The sequence below is a fragment of the Haliaeetus albicilla genome, chromosome 17 (assembly GCF_947461875.1).
Source record: "Haliaeetus albicilla chromosome 17, bHalAlb1.1, whole genome shotgun sequence".
Classification (NCBI taxonomy): domain Eukaryota; kingdom Metazoa; phylum Chordata; class Aves; order Accipitriformes; family Accipitridae; genus Haliaeetus; species Haliaeetus albicilla.
This window is the reverse complement of record NC_091499.1, coordinates 31,366,995-31,393,519: the sequence shown is the minus strand read 5'-3', so window position 1 is coordinate 31,393,519 and position 26,525 is coordinate 31,366,995. Positions and strand designations below refer to the sequence as shown.

At 42.7% G+C, this 26,525-nt stretch overlaps 2 protein-coding genes across 6 annotated transcripts; one reads left to right on the top strand and one right to left on the bottom strand.

The window, feature by feature from the left end:
* Positions 1–6: 6 nt before the first annotated feature.
* On the bottom strand, positions 7–5,856 carry MORN2 (MORN repeat containing 2). The gene is given in 5 exon segments (XM_009920934.2): positions 7–1,149; positions 1,152–1,180; positions 3,449–3,586; positions 4,711–4,816; positions 5,572–5,856. Coding segments are annotated over 5 exon segments (384 nt in total). The 5' UTR covers positions 5,621–5,856; the 3' UTR covers positions 7–1,087.
* On the top strand, positions 5,847–26,525 carry DHX57 (DExH-box helicase 57). Of its 5 annotated transcripts, XM_069805253.1 has the most exons (25): positions 5,847–5,955; positions 7,360–7,574; positions 8,249–8,401; positions 8,687–8,857; positions 9,605–10,416; positions 11,844–12,022; positions 12,163–12,284; positions 12,549–12,744; positions 13,500–13,624; positions 14,802–14,935; positions 15,621–15,675; positions 16,442–16,644; positions 17,694–17,810; positions 18,184–18,280; positions 19,601–19,774; positions 20,046–20,246; positions 21,072–21,348; positions 22,514–22,609; positions 22,709–22,792; positions 22,926–23,063; positions 23,882–23,956; positions 24,385–24,519; positions 25,554–25,754; positions 25,871–25,982; positions 26,112–26,525. In XM_069805253.1, the coding sequence occupies exons 2-25, from the start codon at positions 7,369–7,371 to the stop codon at positions 26,117–26,119; spliced, it is 4,071 nt and encodes a 1,356-aa protein (XP_069661354.1). In that variant the 5' UTR covers positions 5,847–5,955; positions 7,360–7,368; the 3' UTR covers positions 26,120–26,525. The 5 variants fall into 5 exon arrangements, with proteins under 5 accessions (XP_069661354.1, XP_069661350.1, XP_069661352.1 ...); XM_069805249.1 differs by lacking the exon at positions 26,112–26,525 and having other exon boundaries at positions 25,871–26,075; XM_069805251.1 differs by lacking the exon at positions 26,112–26,525 and having other exon boundaries at positions 5,910–5,950; positions 25,871–26,075.

Below are 26,525 nucleotides of genomic sequence, written 5' to 3'. Positions count from 1 at the left end.
GGCAGCTTTAAGAAAAAAAGGGCTGAAAAACATTATATTGCCAAATATGATATAATATAAACATCGCTTTGTTTCAGATGGCCCAGTATGTTTCAGTCATAATAATGTGCTGTTCTTTCATTTTGCTAATAAACCACAGGGCCCAAGCTTCTTCCGAATCTTAGCAAAATGAGCTGAGTATTTGAAGGCACATGTGAAGGAACAGCATTCATATATTGTGTCTGCAAATGGAGGCAAGGACAGGTATTTACTAAAACTCCATTAAATATCTGGCAAGCAAAGACTCAACACATACATTTTTTTCCTGACAGCACTGGTATATTGTGTTTGCTTTTTTTAAACTAGAAAGCAGTTTTTCTGCTTTGTAAAGCAAAGTATTTAGATTCATAGTGCAGAGACTTTTGATGACCAAACGCAAACAGAAATAGATTTCTCATTGCATTAGACTTTCTGGTGGGACAGTGGCAGCCGTCAGTCTCCCCTGTCTGCTCTGCCATCTATTTCCCTTCCCAGAGAAAAGCAGCTTTGGTGCACAGCTGAGGTCTGTCCTTGAGCAGTCTGGTACCAGAGCCTGGGGTTTATGAGCTTGACCTGCGAGGAGTAACTACCATGTTACAGCTGCACTCGCTCTCTGCCCTGATCCCACTATGCAACACCCGCCTTAGGGTAAACATGATCATATAAGCACTGTGTTTGCAAAAGCTTCTGTGGGTGGCAAGGTTTGTTTTCTGGGGAAAGTTATAAAAGTTGAGCATAGATAAGGCTTCAATTGTTGATGGCAGGTTTTTTTTAACTCGGGGAGAAAGACATTCCTAGGGCAAGTTGAAATAAAAAAAAGAATTCGAGTCATCAACTGCTCCACTTACTTACAAATTCACCCTATCCAACTTCATTTCTTCAAGGTTTTCACTTAGGAGACTTCACCTGATCAGTCTCAAAAGAAAAATAACTTAATTTTATTTGCTGTTGATATGCATCCTCAGGTGTTATTTTTAATAAATGCATGAAGAAATCAATGCATGCCTGTTGAAAACTGGTCACAGCTGTTAAGCCCAGAATGCAGAAAGCTACTGTCCATGCCAAATAGCTACATTTTCAACTTCTGCTTCAGTCCCGCTGCTGCTGAGCCGTGAAATGTGCCACTCCATTTTTATCTATAAAGTCTCCTTCACCTTCCGTCCTGTAATGACAATAAATCCAGCCTGTTGAGAAGACAATCAGTTTGTGGCAGCACGGTGATGTGTGCACTACCCAGATAAGCAAAATGCCAGGAATCAGTACCTTCCCACTGTAGTGTAAGTACCTGCCTTAACTTTCGACCGCACTGTTGCCTGTAAAAGTTTTGACCTGCAAAGCACACAGGCTAGACAGCCAAAGAACACATTCCTTTTTTTGCAAAACTATATTTTTACTAATGTTCCTCTCAGCATGTAGCCTCTACAGGAAAAACTTCATAGTCCAGTCATGATTTGAAGTTACCAGGGATTAAGTCCTATGAAGTTTATCCTGACTTTCATTAGGGGCACCTTAAAGATGTGTAAGTGTATGCAGCCAGATACTGTGTGATCTTCTTGCTGTAAAAATCCATCCTCTCTTACCCTTTCCCCATCATGCTACATGCCGTTGTGACAAAGTGCAAGGATTTACAGCCTCCTGCGGGAAAAAAAAGTAACTGCCATGTGAATTCGGTCCTCATAAACCACGTATTTCTGCTGATCTTTGAAAGCTGTGATCAAGCTCATCATTACACCTGAAAACTGCTATAAAGAAGAAATGTCTATGTGTCAGCATCTCTTGCAAATGAGAGGAAAATAACTTTTAAAATCAGTTACTGGAGATTTGTTTCCCTTAAAAAATGAAGGCATCTAGCAGTCACAGCAAGTTGCTATAGTGCTGCGTATTTATGTTCTCTCATGAAAGCCACAGTCATCTGGTGAACTGACACCTATCTTGTGTGAGTAGGTAGAAACTAGCAATCCTGAAACTCGGCAAAATAGCCTGCATTGGGCTGTCAGGGAGTGGCACGTATTAACAGTCACAAAACAGTGTCAAAAAGGAGAAGTCTTAATTCCCTGGTGAAAATGGCAGTGGCTGGCAAAGATTGGATCTCTGCTGCCAAGGGTGTATCTACATCAGCATTTTAGTTAGTTGAAATCACAAGTTCAAATCAGAACCACCTGTTTTTCTCTACTGATCAGCTACTAGTGACAAGCACCGTGCTGGCCCCTTTGCAATGGGCTGTATTTTCACAGGAGAGTAGAGGTATCACCCTAAGATTTTTGAGAGAAAATGCCTGTAAAGCTATGTGTGTGATGTACTGCTGAAAGCCCTCACTGAAGTGATGAGTACTCACAGGTCCAGACTTCATGCAGAATACACGTCTGTCATGTAATATGACAGCAAAAGACAGAAGCTCTGTAGCAGATCTTAACATGCCACTATGATAGAGGCGTAACTTAACTCAATCTGTTCTCAAGCATTGAAATAAATGTCTAATTTTTCCCCAGACATTTGAGTTTGTCATACAGGTTCCCATTTTGTATCCAGGTACATTCTGTAACACATATTTCATTTGGTGTCTGATCATTTAAAAATAGAATTGGTCATCATTCTAGTAGTATTGTGGCTATTATTTTTGGTCAGCAGGGCAAGACAGAGCTTTTTTTCTGATGAAAGACCACATACTAACAAACATACATTTTAGATTTATTTCAGATATTGGACTGGGGAAGTACTGAAAAAAAAAAAAATTAAACCTATATCAAACCTAGCAAATTTGACAGAAAAGTCATTTAAGGAGAATAAATATGCATGTTCTTATGTCATTTTTTTATGGTTAATTTTCTCATTAAATCTGCTCTGTGGATTATATACTGGGTATCAACAATTTGTTTTAGGAAAAGATGGTATCTTAGCAATTCAAAACACACACCCTTATTCAAAAGAAATTAACTCAGCTGATGTTTATATGAGTGGCACTAAAATATTTTATTCCGAGTGATGAAAATAAACCTCCATGTTTTCTTATCGCTCTGAAATTTATACTTTACCTCAAAAAATAAGTAAGCACAAACTTTGCAAACTAGCAGCGCAAATCAGCACTGTATTTCTGCATGCATCGTAGGCAGAGATCTTGAAACAACAGCTCTGAAAGGGGTCCGAACTGTTCTATTTCTCTGAATTCTGCCTGAGCCCAGAGACCTAGTAACAAAAAGTGGGTGGGTGGAATAACTATCTTGAAAACTTCTGACTGGGAATGAATCACAGACTTTTGACTGATCTCATTAAAAGGATACAACTGCGATCAGCAATCTCAGATACCCAGTGCAAGTTTCGCTAGTAGCAAAAGAAACCTACTCCCATGCTGGGTGAATTTTATTTGGACTTCACAGCTTATGAAATCAAAACCAGTGGAAAAGACTACATGACTTTTCCACTTCAAACATACTTGTTTTCATTGAATGGTCTAAGGTACTTTGCTCCATTTGGAAATGTGTAGGTTCCAGCCCCATGAAACATGTTGGTTTTGAACTTGCCTTCATAAACTGCCCCAGAAGGATGTTCTAGTCTTCCAGTACCATTCATCCCGCATTTCATGAGAGATGAAGGATAAAGAAAATTATTAATGTTTATGCTTACAGTACCATTTCCTTTCATTACAATATCCTTTCAGATTGCTGCCTTTGAGTCTGCTATCATATTCAGTCTGCTATTCATATGATAATGGAAAGTGACTATCCTTTCAGATTTAGACAGGTTCCTGCTTCCACAAATATTTCAGGTAAGAGCTTAGAAGTTTTTGGCCAGCCACGGTGTCCAATAAACCCCTCCTCTGCTGGTAGTCTCACAGGATCTTAACAATCTATGCAGCACAGAACTGCTGTCCCCAGCCCTGCAAATAACTTGTCTACCCTGACAGCCTGAGGGGTTAATTAAATTTTCCAGAATTTATTTCTGTGGATCAAGGCAGAGCAAGTCTTTCATTTGTTCAGCCTAGGCCACTAAACCATGCCTGGGGATTTAAATCTGTGCTGTAAAGCACTTCTGTGCCATAATCTTAATTCTTATTGTTGCACCAATATTTTTGTAAGAGACTGAAAAAAAGGCCAGACTAGATCTAATAAAGCCACAAGATGCTGTTTCCTAATTGCAGACCCTTATTTGTCTCGTTTCAAGGACTGTCTCCTCTCCAGCAACAACAAAATAAGCATTTTTCCTATACTTACTAATTCATTCCTGGGGAACTCAGTAACCAAGGGCAGCCAAACAATGGTGTACCTGTCAATGGCCAGAGCTCCCCTGTTTCATTGTGGGATCTGTGTGTGGCATATATACACACGCAGGAGGGCTGTGCCTAGCCCACTATGTGTGCACAGCCCATTCATACAGGGCTTTCACAGTGGCTATGCTGTGCTGGGCACTACCGGCACCATGCTGCCTGGGTGTTTCACCAGGGTCTGCCTGCCAGCAATGACTGGTATGTTTGCAGGAGCCTTAGGAGGCAGCAGGACATCTGAAGACCCCAAGTGTCTCAAGGCTTCAGGCTGGGCTGTGACAAGATTCCCAGGTAGAAGAAGAGCCTGTGGCGTTGATCTGATCCTTCTCAGGTTGTGACTTTCCTTTCTGTGTCTTTTTAAGGATGGATACGGTGAGATATGCTCCATTCCAAACCCAGAGAAATTTTAAAATGAAGGAATACTTAAAATTACCTTGTCATTTTTCCAGCTGCTGACATAGGTAGTTCTGTTGGCGCCAGTGTGGACTCCATGACCGTTCTTCTCAAGCACACCCTCAGGTGTCCTTTTGTACTCCCCCTCTAGAAAACAAGAGTGGTGGAAGACAGGTATTTTCACTTCAAGACAGAGAGCATCTGAGAGGCAAAAACCTATGAGATCATGCAATGTGTTTCTTCTATTGCATGGAGCCATTTCTCCCAGAGCTGAGTCTCCATCTCCTTTGGACAGACTCCTCCCAGGGATGAACCCTCGGAGCACGCAAGCCCTGCGGGAGCAGGCACCTTTGGGTGCCACACACAGAGTGCAAGCCAGCAGCAGTCCCGTCACCCACTCTTCCACCACCACTGAGCCCACTGTGGGGGTGGTGGGGAGCCGACGTGGATCAGAGCAGACCCCAATGGACCATCGGGGCGGTGGCTGTGGCCGCTCTACAGGAGGACCCTGAGGAAACACCCCCACAGCAGCTTCTGTGTGTCTGGGAGGGGGGTTCTTACACAGCCAATGCAGTGTGTTACTTGGGTCATAGACCATTTTTGCTGGTAAAATTTTTTGCTTTAAACTCCAACCCGGCACAGGTTGCCCAGAGGGGTTTTGGAGTCTTCATCCACGGAGATATTCAAAGCTCAATGGGATGCGGTTCAGGGCAGCCCTTGTGGGTGACCCTGTAAGTGCAGGGGGCTGGGGATCTCCAGAGGGGCCTCCCCACCTCAGCTGCATGGCTTCAGGGTCACTCGTCACTTAGGTAACCCTCACCCTGAAACTGGTATAGATTTCCTCCGGTTTAATCCCATACACTCAGTTTTCCAAAAGGAATTAGCACCTACCAAGATTTTACTATACTTGTCTTTATTTGGGAATACAAAAGACACTAAAAACCGCAGCATCTGTTGAGAAAGAAACAACCAGTGTCACTGTTACCACTGTCGGCTGAAATTCAAATGTATATACACAAATACATATTCAAATACACAGCAGCTTGAAGCCGCACATAATTATCAGCGTGCTGCTTGAGCGTGCGGTTCTTTATAGGGGAGCACTCGGTCCTGTCAGCGGGCACCGCCTGAGGGGAAGGCGGCGAAGGCGGCGAAGGCGCGACCGTCCGGCGTTGCCAGGCGGAAGTGTCCGCGGTTGCTAGGAAGGCGGGCGGCCCGGAAGGGGAAGGCGGGCGCTTCCGGGTCAGGGGAAGCTGAGCCGAGCCGGTGCGGAGCGGAGAGGTGAGGTGGAGGCGGGGGGGGGGGCTTTCCGGGGCTGTGGGGAGGAAAGGGAGGCGAGGCTGTGGAGTCGCCCGGAGGGCGTAATGGCGCCGCGGAGAGGGAGGGGGTGCGCGGGAGGCCCGCGAAGGGGGCTGAGGGGAGGTGGGTGGGCAGGGGATGGGGTCCCGGGAACGTGGGCGGGAGGAGGCGAGGGAGAGCCTGCGGTGAGGGAGGGGCAGGGCCAGGAGAGGAGTTTTGGGGATCCCCGGGTGTGGGGCGCGGGGGGTGCTGGAGGAGTCGGCAGGGAAGCGGGGCTGATGTGTGCCGGGGGCTCCGTGCTCTGTGTTGAGGGGAAGGAGACGGAGACCCCGTGTGACAGTGTCCTCGGGGACGGCTGCAAGTCTCTGGGTGCAGCTGCCGTGCTCACCCTCTTAAGTCTCCCTCGTTCATGCCAGGCTGCTCTGAGCGGGGTCAGCTTGTCTGTTAAATCCTGTCCGGTCCTGCTGGAGCTCCAGTGGGGAGAACTGTCACAAAAAGGGAAGTTTGCTTCTGTCCAAGCCCCGAACTGTTGCCGCTCTCCAAGCCCTCATTTGGGCTGTTACTCATGCACAGCCACAGCCGTTCTTGTCCTGGCTCTGGAGGTGCCAGTACAAAAGTCCAGGTAGTAAGCTCCTGCCAGACTGTCCGCAGCTGCTCACATGTCCCTGCAGTAGCTTTCCATTTGCAGGAGCATGTGTTAATGTTAAGCCGTTCTGTCACTGACAACAACTGCTTAATACTAATGGGCTTGTGTCAGAGCTGGTGAGGATCTTGCTGTAAGAAGGAGAGGAGGGCTTCTGTTTTCCAAGGCAGGTCCCTGATCACTCCCTGGCCCAGGCTCCACAGAGTGCTCAGCCATCTGGGCAGCTCCTTGCAGAAGCGGATGGGTCAGGAGCAAGCTAATGTGGAAACAAACTGTATATTTGGCTCCAGCTCCCCTTCAACCTTTTACTGCCAGCCCTGCAAACTCCCGAGGCAAAAAGTGGCAGGGTACAGGCTGCTTTCTGCTGTGAAAGTTCCCCTGAAGGTTTGTCCTTTGGGCTCCCATGTCCAAGAAATTTCCATCAGAGTGGCAGAACTGGAGCTCCCAAGCTAGGCAGCGCTGCTGGTAGGCTCATACTTTTGCCAGAGGTCCTGCAGTTTTTGGTTGAACAGCTGTGAGGAATATTACTTTTATTTTCTAAAACCACAGAACTTGTTTAAGTGTTCTAGAAGAATGTGCTTTGCTTCAGGTGCATACAAATACACCAACATACAGATAATTAACTGCAGTTTGAGAGGGTATCTTCACTTGTCACATGGAAAAACAAATAATGTAATGTGTGCCTGGACCTTTGCAATGTGCTAAATCATCTTCATGACTAAGGGCTATGTTTTTTTCCCTTCCTCAGCCAGAGAACATGAGTTCAGCAGGGAGGAAAAGAGGAAAGCCCAACAGAGGAGGAGGAAGAGGGAGAGGAGGTAGTGGAAGAGGAGGAAGAAGAGGAGGAGGCAGCAGTGGCCATTCAAACAAGTCTCAGCTTGGTGGAAATAGGAAATGTTCAACCAAAATTTGGGATGATGGAGATGATTTTTGTCTCTTCGAGGAACCAAGGCTGGAATCCAGGTCTTTCTGTTAATTTGGGGGAGGGTGGGGTAGAGATGTTTGGGATACTTTGATGCTGTTCTTCGATATCTTTGAATATACAGAAGAGTGAAGGGGTGATGAAGCTGTTTCAGTATGAAGTGATTTTTACATGTCTTTTTTTGATTAACATTTTAAAGCTAGGAAAGTTGTTTTGGTGGTTTTTTTTTTTTAAATATTAGAACCTCTGATTTTCTACTTTAGTCATAAGTAATTTCAGAACATCTTTGATCAGAAAACACGAATAAACACAGGATATTAATTTTCATGTATTACAAAGCAGAAGCTGGGCCATGGAAAATAAGCAATTTAGAATGAATTTAGTATTCTGAATGTATTTTGACCAATCTGGCTTAGAAATACATGGTTGTACTGTAGTCTGAGAACCACTTTACCTAGCAAAGTGTTTATTAAATCACTTTGGATTTGACATAGGCTAAAATACATATATGCATGCGTGTGTGTGTGCAGACATAGACACACACATCCTGGTCACGTAAGAGTGAACCCAGCTGAATAATCCTTAGGTGATGGACTTGTCTTAGTTTGGTTTTCCTGGTTTGAATTACAGGGTTGGATCCTAATACATCCCAATTCAGTCAAGATCATTTGAGCCAGGCAAATAAGTCATTGTTATGTTCCATTTTAATTTTTAGATCAAATGCCCCAGCCAGAAGAGGAGGGCAAACGAAACAGAGACCTGAAGCGAGAATGCCTCTGCAGACCATACACATGACATCGGAGAATCAGAGAAGAGTGAAAGAACTTCTTCAGGAGCTTCAAGGGCAGGAGCTGGCTCCTGAATCAGAGTTAGTTTAAACGGAGACAGTACTTCTAGCTCTTCTAGATGAGCATGCTTTAACAGGCACACTGTTAGAAATAAAAACAGTATTCTTTTTTTCCCTTAACTTTTAAATTGATCTCAAATCCTGTGGTTTTGAGTCTGCTTTGTTCTTCTACAATATCAACTCTGGGAAAGGGGTATCAGAATCTGCTGTTTAAATGGAGGATTTAAAACTGCAGAGGCAGAGTTTTGTGTCTACTCAACAGTATAATTTTGTTTCATTTTAATTTTTAATAACTGTTTTTATCAGAGTAGCTGGTTCTGGTGAAGATGATGATGAACCTGATTACCTTGATGATGAACAGTGCTGGTCAACAGATCAGGAAGTATCTGACGTAATACCAAGGTTGTTGGCTGAGCCAGCTGAGCACAGAATTGTGGAAAGTGAAGTGTCTTCATTTGCTGTGCACAAACTCTCCAGGTGATGCTTTTCAGTGAATAATTTGTATCCTGAAGAGGTAAATCACTAGTCTCAATACTGTAAGCCCTCAGTGCTTGGACTTCCTCTTGACTCCAGGGAAATTCTATGTGCAGAACTAATGAGTTTGTATCTCCTGAAAATTTAATCCTCAACTAGATGAATTTAAAATAATGGTTTTAGGAAAATAAATCACTTCAGCCTTTTTTCAGTGAAGTTTTCCATTCTTTCTCCAAGACAATGAAACATATATTGGTAAAACTTGGGGAGTATTGCTGTTATATGTATGTTTCTTTCAGGTAGGTAACGTTTCAAAACCTTGTAAGTGTTCTTCAACCATTTTGCTCAGATATGAGCATTTATTAACTATTTCTGCTTTGTTTGAGAGTGTTTTATATGTGAGAAGACTCGGCTTTTTCTGAAGAGTTTAGTTTATATAGTTCTCTGGGAAATCTAATCCTGTAACTATTACGTGCTACATTCTGAGATGTGAGATAGTTTACACATAAACTAATTTGTCACCATATAAACAACTGACTAACATTCACAGACACCAAATTACTGCCTGCTGCTGTCATTTAAAATAGCATAAATATTTTGGTGTGGGTTTTTTCCCCCAGTAGTAGTAATAGTATCTCATGCTATACATGCTTCCTTCCTGTAAGCCAAATCAAGCAGATCTGTGGTTATTTTGCTTCATATAAGTCTCTGTCACTCACTTGTTGCCATGTTGTCTCTGTTTTGTTGCAGGTATGGTTTTGACAGTGAGCGTTGTAGGACAGTACTGAGATCCTGCAATGGTAATATTGGGGCATCATTGGAGTATTTGCTATTGCAGTGCTTTACAGAAAGATATGGAGAGAAGATGCAGGTTTCTGCAACAGCGGCTGAAGCCAGACAAGAAGAATGTTTAGAACAGAGACAAGAAGAGGCTTTTGCCCTCCGGTCAATATATGGAGAAAAATTTGTAGAAAGAATTCAAAATCGTGTTTGGACTTTTAGTTTGGAATTGGAGTACCTAGCAAGTAGGCACAGCAAATCTAAACAAAAGGGTGGTTGTACTAGGGAGACAGCAAAGCAGACTTCAAAGGAAATATGTAAATTTTATCTCCAAGGAGGCTGCAGGTTTGGTTCAAAATGCAGATTTGGACATGAATTCCCTCCAAACCACCCACTAAAATCAGCCAGGAACTTTGTAGGTGATGCTCATCTCAGACCTAACGGTGATGGTCCCATATATGAACTTGAAGTAAGATTTCCTGAAGAAAACAAGTATCCACTTCAAGCACCTCTTGTGGCACTTTATTCCACTGATGAGAATCTGCCTCTTGCCTGTCGTTTACACATTGCTGAATTCCTCTTTGGAAAGGCCTTAATGGCTGCAGAGTCTAATGAACCAGTGGTGTACACCTTAGTGACTTGCTTAGAAGATGAATCTGAAATAAGCGAGTTACTTAAAAATACTCACCACAAGTATAGTGTTCCTCCTGTGTCCCTGCTGGCCACACCTTTGGTAAAGCTCCAGACAGAGAGTACATCTGGTTCAAATCAACTGTCCGAAGGTACACCAAATTTCCCTTTACGGTTTCTGGGCTAAGAACAGTCAAAAAGATTTAAAAAAAAAAAAAAAAAAAGAGAAGGCAGAGGGCCCAATTTAGGCATCTATTCTAAATGTGTTTCTGGAGATTAAGGTCATGGGGTGAGCCAGATCCATAATCTGTTTGTGCCTCAGGAAGTCCCTTCCATAATAAAGCTGCAGCAGAGATGTTTTCCGCCAGCAAGAACTAAGTTAAAGGAGCACAGAGCTAATGAGTTTGGGTTGGCAGAGTGAACGATGCCTAATCCCACACAATCAATAAAAAGCCATTGAGATATGTGGTGTGAGCTTAACCAAAATTGACCAGAGAGGTGTGCTTGGGAGGGAACAGAGAAGGTTGTTTGCAAGCTTTGGTGTATCTGCTAATCATCAATTTGGAAACTTTTTTTTTTTTAATTACTTAAAATTACCAAGCCCTCCTTAAAATTAACTTTGTAAAGGTGGATTTAAGGCTAAGTAGATGTTGCAAGTGTTTCTAGAATGTTGTTCAAGGTATCATCCCTTTTTTTGCATGCAAGTGTAGCTAGGTTGATTTCACAGGGGGAGGGTTGGGACAGTGTCATTTATGGCAGGATGACCTTCAAGCTCTCAATTCCAAAACTGTTTTATCTAAGGCAAACTTTCTTCAAGAGAGTTTTCAAGAATATGTGCATCACATTTTAGAACACCTGAATAGTGACAGCCTATTTTTTTGTTATAGTAAAACAAATTATTCCATTTTTTAAAAGCTCCACAGAAAGACAGCTTTGTTCCAGAAATTGGAATCAGAGGTTCCAAATAATCTTTATGTTGTAAAATCTTCCTTACATTATAAAATACCTTGTTTAGATAAACGCAGCCTTAAAACTTTCAAGGGCTGGCTTACTGTCTGAGCAAATCCTGCTTCAATTGATAGGCAGTAGGCACCAAAGTGTCTGGTCTGGTTTCAGCCTTGGTTTAAAAGTACTTGGCAGTGGCTTAACACTTAATGTTACAGTATAGTTTTAATTTAAGCTGGTGCTGCCATCAGTCTTGTGCTCCACAGAAGTGGTCATGTGGTGAATTGGAGAGGGGAGCCGAGACACATGAAAAAAGTTCAAGAAGGCAAACCAGTTACCAGTCTGGTTCACCATGTGGCCACCCAGACCAGGGTGTTGCAGAGCACAGCTGGTGCGGAGGTAGTGACGAATGGGTTGGAGCTGCAGTTGTAGTTTGTTTGATGTGGTGAGCGTAGGTTTGCTGGTAGTGTTGAACTAAATGCACGTCAGAAGCAGTCCTGCAGACCCTCAGCTCCAGTCTAACAAGTTTTTTTGTTGAGAATGCTCCTGGAACATGTGTCCTTTTTCTGCAGTGCTGATGAGGCCCTGTTCCTTAGTAACAAGAATACCTAACTGTACATTGTCTTGTCTCAAGCCTCAACAGTTTCAGAGCCTCAGGAAGAAGAGGAGGAGGAAGATGAGCCTGAACAAGTTGTTGTGGAGAATGAGAGTTACGTGAACCTCAAGAAAAAGCTTTCCAAAAAGTATGATGTGCAGGCAAAGTCTCTGTATAATGAAAATGTTAAAATCTGCACGCAATTTCGGCTGAAAAAGGTATAATGTACAGAACGGAATATCTGTTGTCATGCTTACTTTAGAGAAATAAATATTTAAGCCACAGGCTGCTGTTTCAAATGGTTCTGTTCCACTCCAGTGGTGTTATTACTGCCATGCTGTCTGTTTTTGTGCATCAGTCTTCTAGGCACTTCCAGTCCATGTTGTATGAAAGACAGAAGCTCCCGGCATGGCAAGAGAGAGAAACCATTCTTGATTTGCTGAAGAGCCACCAAGTTCTTGTTGTGAGCGGCATGACGGGGTAAGAGTGTGATTGCACATACAGACTTTATGTATCAAAGTATACCCAGAAGAATGTGAAATACATATCCATGTCCTGAAAGGGTTAGGGTCGTTGTCCGTCTGTAACCAGTGGCAGCAGTCCTAGGTGAACTTCCTGTGAAGGATGACAGTAATGAAACAAAGCAAATTCCAAGTGGAATGCAGTCATCTTTAATTTACATGGATGGAAGGTGTTGGGTTTGTGGGTTTTTTTTTTTAATTAACCCCTGATTTTGTCATGCAGATGTGGGAAAACCACTCAGATTCCTCAGTTTATTTTGGATGCTTCACTGCAAGGATCTCCAAGCAGAGTTGCAAACATCATCTGCACTCAGCCTCGCAGGATCTCTGCCATTTCTGTGGCTGAACGTGTAGCCAAAGAAAGAACAGAAAGGATTGGACTCACTGTTGGATATCAGATCCGTCTAGAAAGTGTAAAGGTATATATGCTTTGCTTGTTGGTTTTCATTTAGTTCTATCAAAGTGTGCTTAGTGCTTCTCTAGTATACAGAATCTCTGCCCTGTATCTGCCGTATAGTGAGATAAGCAAGTCTGTATTACCTATATTTTGTATTATATTATGAAATATATTCTGTATTTTATTTTATCTCAAGTTGCACAGTCCACTTTACAAAATGAGAGTGCAGTACTATATCTTGTATTGTTGTTTTGCTTTCTGTTGAGATGGGTGAAGGGATCTGAGAGTATGAGTAATACTTCTGTCCTCTGGAAGGCTACTGACTTCATTTCCATTTGTCTCCCAAGTGGAGATTGAAGAGTACAGCTTCAGTCAGCCTGAAGTGGGGTTGAATTCATACTGCTGTCTTGGAAGTGAAATTTTGTCTACATTGCAGCTGATTGCTTTTTCCAAGAACTATGTTAATAAAGAGATTCACTAAATCTTTCTAGGGACAGAGATCAGAGTTGTTTATCAGAAAGCACCTTCCACAGGAAAGACATTTCAGATTTTTTGTTTAGCCCTTATAGTTAGCAATGCACCTTGGTAAGAAGCAGATGTTCTCAAGTTTTAATCAAGAAAGAAAAAATCATTCAGCCCGTCTCCAGCAGGGATCGCTTGTTTCCTTTCCGTCAAACCTGGCACTCAGCTGAAACCGTACGCTTTACAGCAACATGTATTCTTTGCACTATGTTAAGTTGCCCAAAGTCAACTGAATGCTTTGTCTTACTGTTCAAGTCCTCAGCTACCAGACTCTTGTACTGCACTACTGGTGTGCTATTGAGAAGGCTGGAAGGAGATCTGACTTTGCAGGGAATCACACATGTTATTGTTGATGAAGTTCACGAAAGAACAGAAGAAAGGTAAATAATCTCTTATCCCATAAGCAAAATGAAGAAACATATTCAGAAGAATAAAGCTGACTAAGGTGCAAGTAACTGAAGTCAGACTTGTTGATCCTGTGGAGTAATGTGGGATGGTGGAAGGAGTCTGGTTTTAGGTTCTTGTCTTTGGGCAGTAGGAAGCTGTGTTGCAGCAGCTTGCAAAGAAAGCATGTCTCTTAAATTTCTATGCCTCCAATCTGCTGTCACATTGCAGTGGTGTTGAAAAGAGGTTTTGGCTGGGGCTGGAGGGTTAAGTAACTTTTTTAACCACAGTTGTCTGGTTCTTACTCTTCCCTTGTTTCAACTTTTACCAAATACCCTAATTCTTCACATGCCCTTTGGGGAATTATTTCTCCTGATGCTACCTTCAGCAGAGCACCTGCAAGGGACAAGTGCTCGCGTTTTCTTCCAGTCTATAGATTTTTACTGGTCCTAGACAGTCTCGTCCTATCCTGCTCTAGCCTTCTGCAGTTTTACCCCACTTACCTGCTGATGCCAGGCAAAACATAATGACTGTCACTATCTCTGTAAACTAAGTGGCAAGGATCCTTTTCTTTGATGTTTGCCTTGTGAAACACTGCAATGCACCGGGTTTCTAGGAGGCTTTGACTGTGACCCGTTATTTTACGGCTCAGATTATATTTTAGCCTCATAAAAAGGCTTGTATCTCTCAAGGATTCTTCTTCCTTCTCATCTAAAATCACTTCAAGCCAGTCTTCTAGGCATGCCACAAAAACTATAAATATGTAGGGAAGAATACAGTGAGTAGGGAAGAGTGGGTAAGTTTGAATAACTCTTCCAGTTAGGAAGAGAAGGAAAAAGGACTCGTCCGTTACTTTGAGTTAATCTGTTATCTGGTGTTCTTGTGTTGTCATTAATGTAATTGATTTATAAGGTAGCTAGAGCTTTTTGTTGCTTAAATGAATTTGCCAAGTAATCCTGATACTCTAGTAGGGGACAACCAAAAAGTAAGCAGGTTGCCTTCCATTAATTTACTGCATTATTAGCCTCCAGCCATTCTGAGAAGCTCATGCTTCTGTGATGGTATTGCTGTGCTATTGAAAACACCAGGAAGGTGGACAGAATGGGGGGGAAAAAAGAGACTCTGAAAGTTAACACTGAAGAAATTCAAATGTGTTTTTGCTTTTTTCTTTAGTGACTTCTTGCTGCTGGTTTTGAAGGATATAATGGTTCAGAGGCCAGACCTGCGCATTATACTAATGAGTGCCACCTTGAATGCAGAGCTTTTTTCTCAATACTTTCACTCCTGTCCAATTATTAACATACCAGGTGAAAACCATTCATTTTTATTATCTTGTCACATTCATTGTTTTAGGGGTTTGTTTTCAGTATTTCTGCTTGCAAAGTATTTCTCAATTCAAGTGCAAGGGGCTAATTTGCAAAGCGGCAAGATGAGGGTTTATACAAGAACTATGATTCCAAGGGCTTAGAAGGAAAGACCAATGAGATTTAGGAGAGAGAAGACTTGAAAATGGAGCCTTTTTTGTGCTGTCTCTATACCAGCAGAATTTCCTTCCTCAAAAGACAAAAATGACATGGCATGCATGACATGGTTCCCTGAGCTAGTTTCACCACAGCTGAAGACTCTTCTCTGTCCTCGTGAAAAAGAAGCAGTGAGAGGATCCAGCTGGGTGTGTGCATGTTTAGCCAAATGTGCCTTTTATAATGCTGAGTTATTACATGGAGTATGACGCAAACATGTAGCCTCATGGATTCGTTCCTGTAAGTGTATCAGCCCTTCTCTGACTGTCTAAGTGCATGTTACCAAACCATGCTTGGAAAACATCCACTGTTTGTCCTAGACAGAAATTATACTGAAGAGTGCAGTATAGATGAGAGCTGTGAAGCCAGTGTATGACATAATAACCTGTGTGAAATGGTAACCATCTTTTGTCTTTTTCCCCTTTTATGTATCTTGTGTGGCATATAGATTTATCCTCATGTTTCCTTTTAGGTCGAACATTTCCTGTGGATCAGTTTTTCCTGGAAGATGTGATTGCAATGACAAGGTATGAAATTGCCAAACGTTCTCAGATGTATTTGGCCTTTGAGGTTGCACTGTTGACCTTGAGACTGTAGTAGTTCTGTGCATAGATTTAAAAATTAAATCCTTTCAAATCTCCCCCATCACCTGCAGTCTTGGAGCTCTACTAAAGCACTGACTTTAAACCATATTTCTTGTACTGCAGTGGGGTCTAGGATCTCATGCCAGAACAAGCCTTTCTGCATTAGATACCACATAAGTACTCAAGAAAAGGTGATCTTTGTCATGAAGAGTTTGTCAGTGCTTTACTTGTTTCAATGATGGTTAAACATTGGCAAGCAAAAGAAATTTGAATGTAGATTTCAGCACTGAAGGTGAAAAATGCAGGATACCAAACAATTCCTTTTTGTAAGGCCTACCTTGCAGCTCAGGTGCCACATTCCTGTTACCATTTGTAGTTACTGGAGAGTCACAGCAGCTCAGATACTCCAGATAGTAAATTGTTCAGCTGTTGGAAATTAACTTGCAGGTTGTTGCTCTGAGCTGCCCACTTAGTTGTCAAGATCAAGTTTGCAGTCCTAGTCTTTTGCATCACAGCTTTTAAAAGACTAACACCCCAGTGTGGAAGGACACCTTGACCTTGATACTGTCTATGGTGTTGCAGCCCACTTATACAATGTTCCTCTCAGATTTATATATAAACGCTTTTGATACCCTATCTCTGTAGCTAATTATTAGAAGGAGGCTGTTAGGCTTCTTTCCATGGCACTAAATGTTCTTCTGCTGTTCAGGTATGTTTTAGAGGACAGTAGTCCCTACAGGCGCAAGACAAAGCAAGAAAGCAAACAGAATGAAAGACACAAAAGAACTGCATTTGAAGAAGTAGAGGAGGACCTGAGACGTGCTGGCATTCTGGAAGGCACTGACACAGTTGTCAGAGATTCAGATCCAGACCAAAAATTAACCCTGAAGCAGCTCCTTACACGGTATAAAGGTGAGGTCCTTCTTAAGTCTAATAAATTGGCGTATAACATGTACCAGCCAACATGGTACATTAGCATATAATATTGCATGTTGAATGCATGTATATAATTCAGAGTTTTGTACTTGTGAAGTTAAGCAGGTCACTACTTCTGGATGAGATCAGAAACCTCCTGCTGGCTTAAAAAAAAAAAAAAAAAAAAAGAGAGAACCATTGTTCTCTTAAACTAGAAGAAACATCTTGAACATCTTGGCTGAAAACACTTCTTAGGATCTGAAAATGGACAGTTTTCAGCTACTGTTTCCATCCCTTTTCAGATGTCTTGTAATTCGACTTTCTTCTCTATATCTGTTCTTGCTGGAGCAGCTTTACTTAAAGCACAGCATCTATCTGCCCACTTCAGGGAGGTCACTTCAGCATGACAAGCCTTCCTTGAGAAACTGAGTCACTCTGTGAATGGTTTAATAAGAGAGGCAGACCGTTCCATGAACTTCCCACTCTGTCATCATCAAAATCCTCCTTGTGCTTAGTCCTGAAGAGTTCCTGCACACCCTTATGGTGAGCTCCACAGTGGTATTGAGCGAGAGGCATTGCTTAAAAGCTTCAGATTCCTGCTAGACAGTTATCGTCTCAGAAGAGTAGGGGAATCTGGGTGTCTTTTTGAGTTGGTGTAAGAAACATTGGAAGGGAGAAGAGAGGGCTTGAGAAGGTAGTCCTGGAGGTATCTGTAAGTGGCCATATGAAGGCTTTTGGCTCCTCTTACCACTAGTATGTGCGCGTGTTATTCTGCTAGTAGATGAATCCTGGTCTAGGCTGTGCACAGGGCAGGTGTGAGCCCCAGTAAGGCATGAGAAGGGAAGGGAATTGCTGAAACGGAGGAAAGCATGGAAGGGGGAATGTGACACATTAAGTCACTTAGGGAGCTACCTCTGTCTGGTCTAAGCCAGATGCTGTTTAAACCAAGGTGTGGTTGGTTGTGCAGCCACACTGGTTCAATGCATCCAGCAGATGTTTTTTTACAAGAGATGGACTTACTGTGTGTTTTATTTCTTTTTCCCCAGGGGTTAACAAGACAGTGTTGAAAACACTGTCTGTCATGGACTTGGACAAAGTTAATCTGGAATTAATTGAAGCCTTGCTGGAGTGGATAGTTGCTGGCAGACATTCATACCCCCTAGGTAATTTCATTGTCCTTGAGAGATAAACAAGAGTAGATTCATGGAGGCTGTGCGCTTATAGACAGCCCAAAGCTAATGTTTTGCATGCCAAGTTTCTGTAGTTACTGACTATTTTTGAAAAAAATAAAGTTCTAGCCAAGTAACAAAGCCCCTGATATACATGGGATGGGTGAGGTGAGGGTCTACACTGGAAAATCTTTGGTGAGGGACTGTTGCAGCCTGTGTGTTTTTTGTACAGTAATTGCAAAACAGAGCTGGAGTTTTGACTTGGGCCTTCTGCACATTGATAAAATACCATGCTGTCCTTTCTGTTGAGTGATTTTTTTTTTTTTTTTTTTTTTTTTTTTTTTTTTTTTTTAATCTATGTATGTAGGGGCTGTGTTGATATTTTTGCCTGGTCTAGCAGAAATCAAGATGCTTTATGAGCAGCTCCAGTCTAATGCTCTTTTTAATAACAGGCACAGCAAGAGGTAAGGCAAAAAAGCTCCAAAGCTATCGGTCTTTACCCATAAATACAGAGTAACTTCCTGCACAAAGCCTGCCTTTATCCAGGGATAAATGAGGTTCTTAAATGTGCGAGACAGCTTATGATATGAAGGTCTTGACTCCAGTCAGGGTAATTCCTTTTCTACTATCTTATTGGCTTGCTCTTTTTGTTTTTTCTCCTCAACTCAGGAAGGTTAGTTGTTGAAGTTCTCTGAGACGCTAGTGATAAGTGTTCTCTATTTTGTGCTCTGCATGATCCAGTGGACTGTTGAAAACTCCACCTCAGCCCTTGTTCTGTTTTAGAATGTTTGCTGAGACACATTCAGTTGTGGTTGCATTTGGCCTTAGATCGTTACATGGAGATGTAATTGGATCTCCTTGACTAAACAGTTTTTACGCAGATGTCCATGGCAAGGTTAGCTGGAGTGATTTCTTCCAGTCTGGCATTATAAATGGCAGATTCTAGACTCTTCAAAAGAGGCAGAATTTTTGCTCAACTCTGTTCTGAGACCTGTCCCTTCTGCAAAGTTCTCCACCTTCCCTTAGAACATGTATCAGTAATAGTGTGGCCAGCAGGACTAGGGCAGTGATTGTCCCCCTGTATTCAGCACTGGTGAGGCCGTACCTTGAATACTGTGTTCAGTTTTGGGCCCCTCACTACAAGAAAGACATTGAGGTGCTGGAGCGTGTCCAAAGAAGAGCAATGAAGCTGGTGAAGGGTCTAGAGCACAAGTCTTGTGAGGAGTGGCTGAGGGAACTGGGGTTGTTTAGTCTGGAGAAAAGGAAGCTGATGGGAGACCTTATCGCTCTCTACAACTACCAGAAAGGAGGTTGTAGCAAGGTGGGTGTCAGTCTCTCCTCCCAAGTAACAAGCAATAGGACAAGAGGAAATGGCCTCAAGTTGTGCCAGGGGAAGTTTAGATTGGTTATTAGGAAAAATTTCTTCACCAAAAGGGTTGTCAAGCACTGGAACAGGCTGCCCTGGGATGTAGTTGAGTCACCATCTCTGGAGGTATGTAAAAGACTTGTAGACGTGGTGCTTAGGGACATGGTTTAGTGGCGGACTTGACAGTGTTAGGTTTACAGTTGGACTCAATGATCTTAAAGGTCCTTTCCAACCTAAATGGTTCTATGATTCTGTGTCTTAAAGGTGATATGGCAGAGAGGTTTGCTGGTTTTATATTGCTTTGAATGGCTGTGGGCAGTGTCTAGTACTAGCGAGGCTAAAGTGTGTGCAGGCAGATTGTTCCTAAGAGGGAAGAGGCTGGAGATGCACTGAGCATGCTGTCATATTGTCCTTCCAGGTGTGTTGTTTATCCACTTCATTCTTCGCTGTCTAGTGAAGAACAGCAGTCTGTGTTCCTCAGGCCTCCTGCAGGAGTTATCAAAATCATCATCTCTACAAACATTGCAGAAACATCTGTCACCATTGATGATGTGGTCTATGTGATTGATTCTGGAAAAATGAAAGAGAAAAGGTACTGGGATTCATTCCTTGGGGCTTTGTGATCTGGGAAACTGCTCTTTACCTTGAGCTGCATACTTTAGCTTTCCAAAGAGCTGGAAAAAACTTGAAGGAACTTGATCTGCAGAAAGCTGCTGCAAGGTGGAGGAAGCCAGTCTAGACTCAGATCCAAGGGCAGGGGTGGGAATTTTGTCCATACCGAAGTTGGCAGCATCTGCCTGCTTGACCTCCAGCCTGTTCACTCTGCACTCGTGAATGTAAGTCTGTTTCTTGCTCTCCTGCAGATACGACCCAAGCAAAGGAATGGAAAGTCTGGAAGACACATTTGTGTCCAAGGCGAACGCTCTGCAAAGGAAAGGGCGAGCAGGCCGTGTAGCCTCAGGCGTCTGCTTTCATCTTTTCAGTAGCCATCACTATAACCATCAGCTTATAAAACAGCAGTTACCAGAAATACAAAGAGTGCCCTTGGAGCAGCTTTGTCTAAGGTGAGCTGATGTTTCCTGTATTGCCTGAAAAAGCCAGCATGCAGGATGTCCTTCCTGCACTGCAGGGAGCACCTGGGATGCCATTATCAAGGTGTTTAGTTTCCCAGTGTTTTCTCACATCGTGAAGCCAAGAAACTTGCTCTGGAGACCTAAGGCTCTGTTGACTGATTGCTTTGATGTTACTATCATATTGCCTTTGCATTCAGAGCCCCACCCCCAACTGCGCCCTCCACTGATTCTACTTGTCTTTCATCACATTCCTTAGCTCTCATCTGATCCTAGGAAAAAGATAACGTCTCTCAGATCTCTCATCGCTGGAGAAGACAGTTGCATTCCTGTACCCCAGACCCGTGGTAGATGTTTGTCCCTTTACACTGTAAACTCTCCTGCGGTGTTTCTGTGCAGCATAGTGCAGTAAAACTACAACCTGGATCAAGCACCACCATCATGCAAATATTAAATGAAGACAACCTCCTGTCCCTGCTGCACGCTGTGCACCCCTTTGTACAAAAAGGAAATGAAACAACACAATTTATTTTTTTACAGTAAAAACTTTATTTTAAACCCTAACATGCTAATAGGAATCTGTTCTTGCGGACTCTGTGAGGTTGGATAAGGTGCACTGCCCCCCAGCTATTATTTCACATTGCTTCCTGACTTGAAATACACATTACGGGCCCTCTTCTAGGGAGCATGTTCTTAGAAGCATGTTTTCTGTTGTTTTTTTGTTTTGCTCTTATAAAAGTTTGCTTTTTTTGTCCTGTGTATGGAACTAAGCTGCTTTTTTTTTTTCTTTCTTTTTAAATTTTTTTTTCCCACCTTAAGAATTAAGATTCTGGAGATGTTTTCTGCACAGAGTCTTCACTCTGTCTTCTCACGACTAATTGAGCCCCCTAGAACTGAGTCTTTGCGAGCATCAAAGCTGCGACTGCAAGACTTGGGAGCATTAACTCCAGATGAAAAGCTCACCCCTCTGGGATATCACTTGGCTTCTCTCCCTGTTGATGTCAGGATTGGCAAGCTAATGCTGTTTGGCACCATCTTCCGCTGCCTGGATCCTGCACTAACTATAGCAGCCAGTCTGGCCTTTAAGTCGCCTTTTGTAAGTATTCTTAACGGTGTATCCCACTTTGAAAGTGGTATGTTTTCATGCAGCAGCAAAATGCTGTTGTAACTTGCAGCTTAGTACACTTGAGTATTTTATTTCTCCTTTTTAGCCTACATTGTTTATCTGTTAATGCAGTGCTCGTTAAAAAAGTCCAGTCATAAGCAGAGACCAAAACCATGTAGCAGAGACAAGAATGTTATTTATATTATGAGTGAATGGTAGAAATGGAGCAGGTATTAGTTTTAATTTGAACTAAGAAGTACAGCCAGTCCATTTTGTCCAAATTTGGTGTAAAAATTGAAAATGACTGGTAATACAAGAAGCAGTTAAAACTAATTACAAAACAGTGATAATGATGAAGTTGACATGTCTGAGCTGTGAATGCAGAGTTCTTTTTGGATCTCAGTTTGTGTGTTCACTTTCACTTTGGCTTTTTGAATCAGCTGCTGTACTTACAGGTGCTCTTACTGTTGGTAAACTACTGCTATGTACAAACTTGCATGAAAAGTGAGACTTTCTTGAAGTTTTGATTGCTATCATTAGTAGTGCAAGTAGTTTGTAATCAGGATAGTTGTGAAAGAATTGGAAATAGACTGTTCTAGTTCTTTAATTGCATATTGTTTTCCATATGCTTCTTGGGCATTTTCTACAGCATTTTGACTTCAAGTGCTATAAGTTTCTATATGCTGATATAGAATAACTTAAATTCAGCTTTTTGAAAGTCCTGAGTTACTATTGTCTTTTCTCTCTCTCAGACCCAAGTCGATTTTAGACTTGCTGTGCTCTTTTCTATTATAGGCATTCTCATCTGAGTTTCAGCTCCATTAACTTGCTAAGATTTGTCAGATGGTGTTTTTCATGGATCTTGGCATTCTGCAGCTGCAGAGAGGTCTGCCCAAAAGGAAATATTTTCTGTGAGCTGGTCAATCACAAATTTACCTTTGGATCTCTTGTGGTTAGATAGGGCAATGGGCTTAGGTGTTCTGCTGTTGACTAGACGTTTTTGAACGCCTCGCATTTTCTGTTATCCATGGAGAAAATTTGCCTTCTGATCTGTGAGCTGCTGTGAAAATACAAAAGATTGTGCCATGCAGCTCTCACAATGGCTTGTCTAAGTTATGAGCGGAAGAACACGCTTAATCTGTTACTGCCTGTCTAGGTGTCACCATGGGATAAAAGGGAAGAAGCGAATAAAAAGAAGTTGGAGTTTGCGGTAGGAAACAGTGACTACCTGGCTCTTCTCCAGGCCTATAAGGTCAGCTAAAATTTGGTAGCCTCTCTCCAAGGTTTGTGATTTGCTTTAAATTCAAGCCAAAATATTTTATTAAAGGTTTCTTCCCATGCTCTCAATTAGGGATGGCGTTTAAGTATCAAAGAGGGCTCTCAGGCAAGCTACAACTACTGCAGGGAGAACTTTTTGTCAGGAAGAGTTCTTCAGGTAAGTCAGTTTTTGTGGCCTTGCACAGGGACTGGTTGAGACACTGGCAAAGTCCTAATGATGAAAATAAGCAACTGGTGAAGACTCTCCTCATTCTGTGTGGCACCCTTCACAGCCCTTTGTCTGTTTGTAGGAAATTGCCAGTCTGAAACGGCAATTCACAGAACTGCTTTCTGATATTGGGTTTGTGAAGGAGGGATTAAGAGCAAGGGACATTGAGAAGAAGTGGTCCCAAGGAGGCGATGGCGTGTTGGATGCCACAGGAGAAGAGGTAATTCACAGCATTTCAGTGCTCCAAAATGATCCTCCAGTTTTTCATTTGACCTGGGTGTCAGGTGGGCTCTAGACTCATGGGCTTCTTGCTGCAGCCTGGCTTTGTAATCTCACGCTGGCAAGTCACCTCCTTCCTGCTCTGTTGTTCTTCCCTGTACATCACATGTGCTGGTACTAGCCTCAGTTGCATGAGGCCTTACGTGCCAAGGAAGAACAGGCCCAGATGTGGAAGTGAGCTGAAACCTGCTCCTTTGAGACAGTGAAACACCGCTGACTTGACACGTTAGAAGTCAGTAAGTGGTTGAAAGGCAGGGGTCTGACTCATGACCTGGCCTGAATGTTGGGATTAGTGTCAGCCTTATTTTGGGAACAGAATTACATTACAGAGCAAGCAGTGAAATATTTCAGCATTGCGGACAATCTTCAGAACGTGATACCTCTGGAGCCAGAGATATCCTAGGACTACATGATGAGGTGATAAGGGTTTGGTAGTTGTAGAGTCTCACTGTGCATTGGGAAAGCTTGTGCTTGCTTTCTCTCAGGGACAAGCTGCTTTGTAGCCAGACATTAGGGAACGGTTACATTCGGCACTAACTACGTCAAGATAGTTGATGGCCAGTTTGCTCCACTGATAGTGGGGGCACGTGGCCCAGGTCTAGCCTGAGATCTTAGGAGCAGTAATTGGTCCTCCCCTATAAAGCACAGCAGCGCAGCTATAAAAGTAAAGCAGTTCCAGGAATTCAGTCATTCCAGAAGCAGGGCTTTACCTTTATAGACTTACCTGTAGAATACCTAATGCATGCATTAATTTCACAGGCAAATTCAAACGCAGAGAACATCAAGCTGATCTCAGCTATGTTGTGTGCTGCGCTGTATCCCAATGTTGTCCAGGTAAAAGAATGCTTTTTCATTTTCCCTTCTGCTGTCTAGCATATCCACACAGCCTGCTTTCAGGCTGAGCTGATTATGGCAGCCATGAGCCTGGCTTAGGTTGCCAAAGCTTACTGCTTACAGTGTTAGAGCCAGGCAGCTGGGCTCCAGTTTGTATTGCTTGAGACTGCTGCTGTGCCTGCAGGCTGATTTTAGTGTCACGCAGAAGCCAGCAGCAAATGTTCTTAAGAAGCTACTTTAAATTACAGCTTTTTAGAAGGCTGAGGTTACAAATGAACAGAGTTAGACAGTACCCAGAGGGTAATATCTGTCTCTAGTGACTTGAGATGTTACTACTTGAGAATTTCTGTTTCTGGTAAAATGAAAACATAAGTTAAAAAGGTTTTCTGGTACAGCAGATTTTTATAACCTTTTATCTTACCATATAGGTGAAAAAGCCAGAAGGCAAATACCAGAAGACCAGTACAGGAGTGGTCAAAATGCAACCAAAAGCAGAAGAGCTGAAGTTTGTTACCAAAAATGATGGTTATGTTCACATTCACCCTTCATCTGTGAATTATCAGGTCAGGATTCTTTTTTTTTTCTGCAAAACATGCTCTTTTTTATAAAAGAAATCACCTTTGCTTGAGCGGTTGAGATTACAGTGAGAGTCCCTACTGATGTTTAAAAAAAAAAATCTTCATGATTGAACAGTCCCGTTAGAATTGTAAATAATGGCACATTCCTGAGTTGAGTGTCCTCTTGGGCACAGTTAAACTCCAGCCTCTGGAGTGGAATTAGCAGATGCAGTAACCCCCCCCCGTTTATGTTTTATTAAGCTGCGTCTGCAGAGCTGCACACAAAAATGTTGCAGTTGCAATGCTCCCATGGCTTCTCCTCAGTATTGACTGAGATTGCATGCACGTGTGTAGCACCTTCATACATGTAGACGGCTTCTCCCCACCGCACCTCCCCAGGCTTTATCTCTTCAGCTGAAATATTATTTATTGGTAAATAATTCAGGGACATACACTGGTTTGTTTCCTCGTGGGTCCTCAAACTCTGAAGTTAATTTTGATTCCAGCTTAATAGCTAATACTTAGGTAAGAGCTCTTTTCTCTCTGCCATGATATATGGTAGTATTGGTCTCATGAAGTCTGTCTCCATATTTGATGATTCATTGCTTTGTCAGGATATATAAATCACTTGCTTTAAAAAAAGTGGTTTTTTAATCATTAACCACGTATTTGGATTATAAAGGCTTTGAACTGTTCATCACTCTTGCTTTGAAAGAGCATAACAAACGTGCACATGAAAATGTCCTTAGCATGAAATGGAGAACTTGGGACCTTGAGGCAGCATTGATGAGTTAGCTGATTTCTCACATGCTCATGCAAAGCAGGAAGGAACAAGGGTAACTGGCAAAGTTATTGGCAGCTCTTACAGGTCAGAGGGAGTCTGTTAGTCATGCAGGTGCATTTTAGGCACATTTACTGTTCTTTGCAGCCGTAGAAGAGGCAGTGGAGGCCTGTGTGGAAGAGGCAGGCAGGCCCATATGTGCCTGAGCAGGTAGGAAGAGATGTGACGCTTTTACAAGGATGTTGTGTCTGTGTTCCAGACTAGACACTTTGAGAGCCCCTACCTGGTGTATCACGAGAAAATCAAGACCAGCCGCGTGTTCATTCGAGACTGCAGTATGGTGTCAGTGTACCCGCTGGTCCTGCTTGGAGGCGGGCAGGTTCACATGCAGCTGCAGAAGGGAGAATTTGTCATTTCTCTTGATGATGGATGGATACGGTTTGTGGCTGCCTCTCACCAGGTAAGGAAAAGGAGGGATAATCCTAGGAGTGCTGCAGAGCTGTGCTTGTGTCAGGAATGCACGAGATGCGTTTCATTAGCCTTACGCTCACCTCTGTGTTTTACCATGTGTGTTAGGTGGCTGAGCTGGTGAAAGAGCTGCGCTGTGAGCTAGACCAGCTGCTGCAGGATAAAATCAAGAATCCCAGCATGGATTTATGCATGTGCCCTCGTGGATCTCGGATCATCGGTATGATTGTAAAGCTTGTGACCACGCAGTAACATGAGAACAGCTTTCTATAAAGACTCACTGTTTGCTACTGCCTGAGAACAGACCAAGTAACATCAGTGTCTTGACGTATTTGTTCTCCCAAAACAGGGTGCTGATCTCTGGAAGACCAAGTTGGCAACTGTACTATTGACAGGTTTTGGGGTGTTTTGGGTTTTTTTTGCCTTTGTTTGCAGAGAACTTGCTTGTTTAAAGTAAGGTGGCTTACAGTACACTCTGGGAAATGGGGAAAATGGCAAATCTCCCAGGAGGAATAGAAATCTCCAAGAAAGAAAGTAAAGTGTTTTTTTTCATGAGGCTATACACTGGCAATACTGTTTTCTGGTCACAAAAATACCTGCTACCTAGCTGCTCCTTCTAGTATTCATGTCTGGAGGCAGCATGTGACATCATAAGCTGCTCCCAAACTGGTTTAAACTGACTTCTGCATTTTGGCCAAGACTTTACTGAGGTAGTCAGTCTTGGCTGACCAGGGATCGATTTAATAAAAAGGTGAGCACCTTT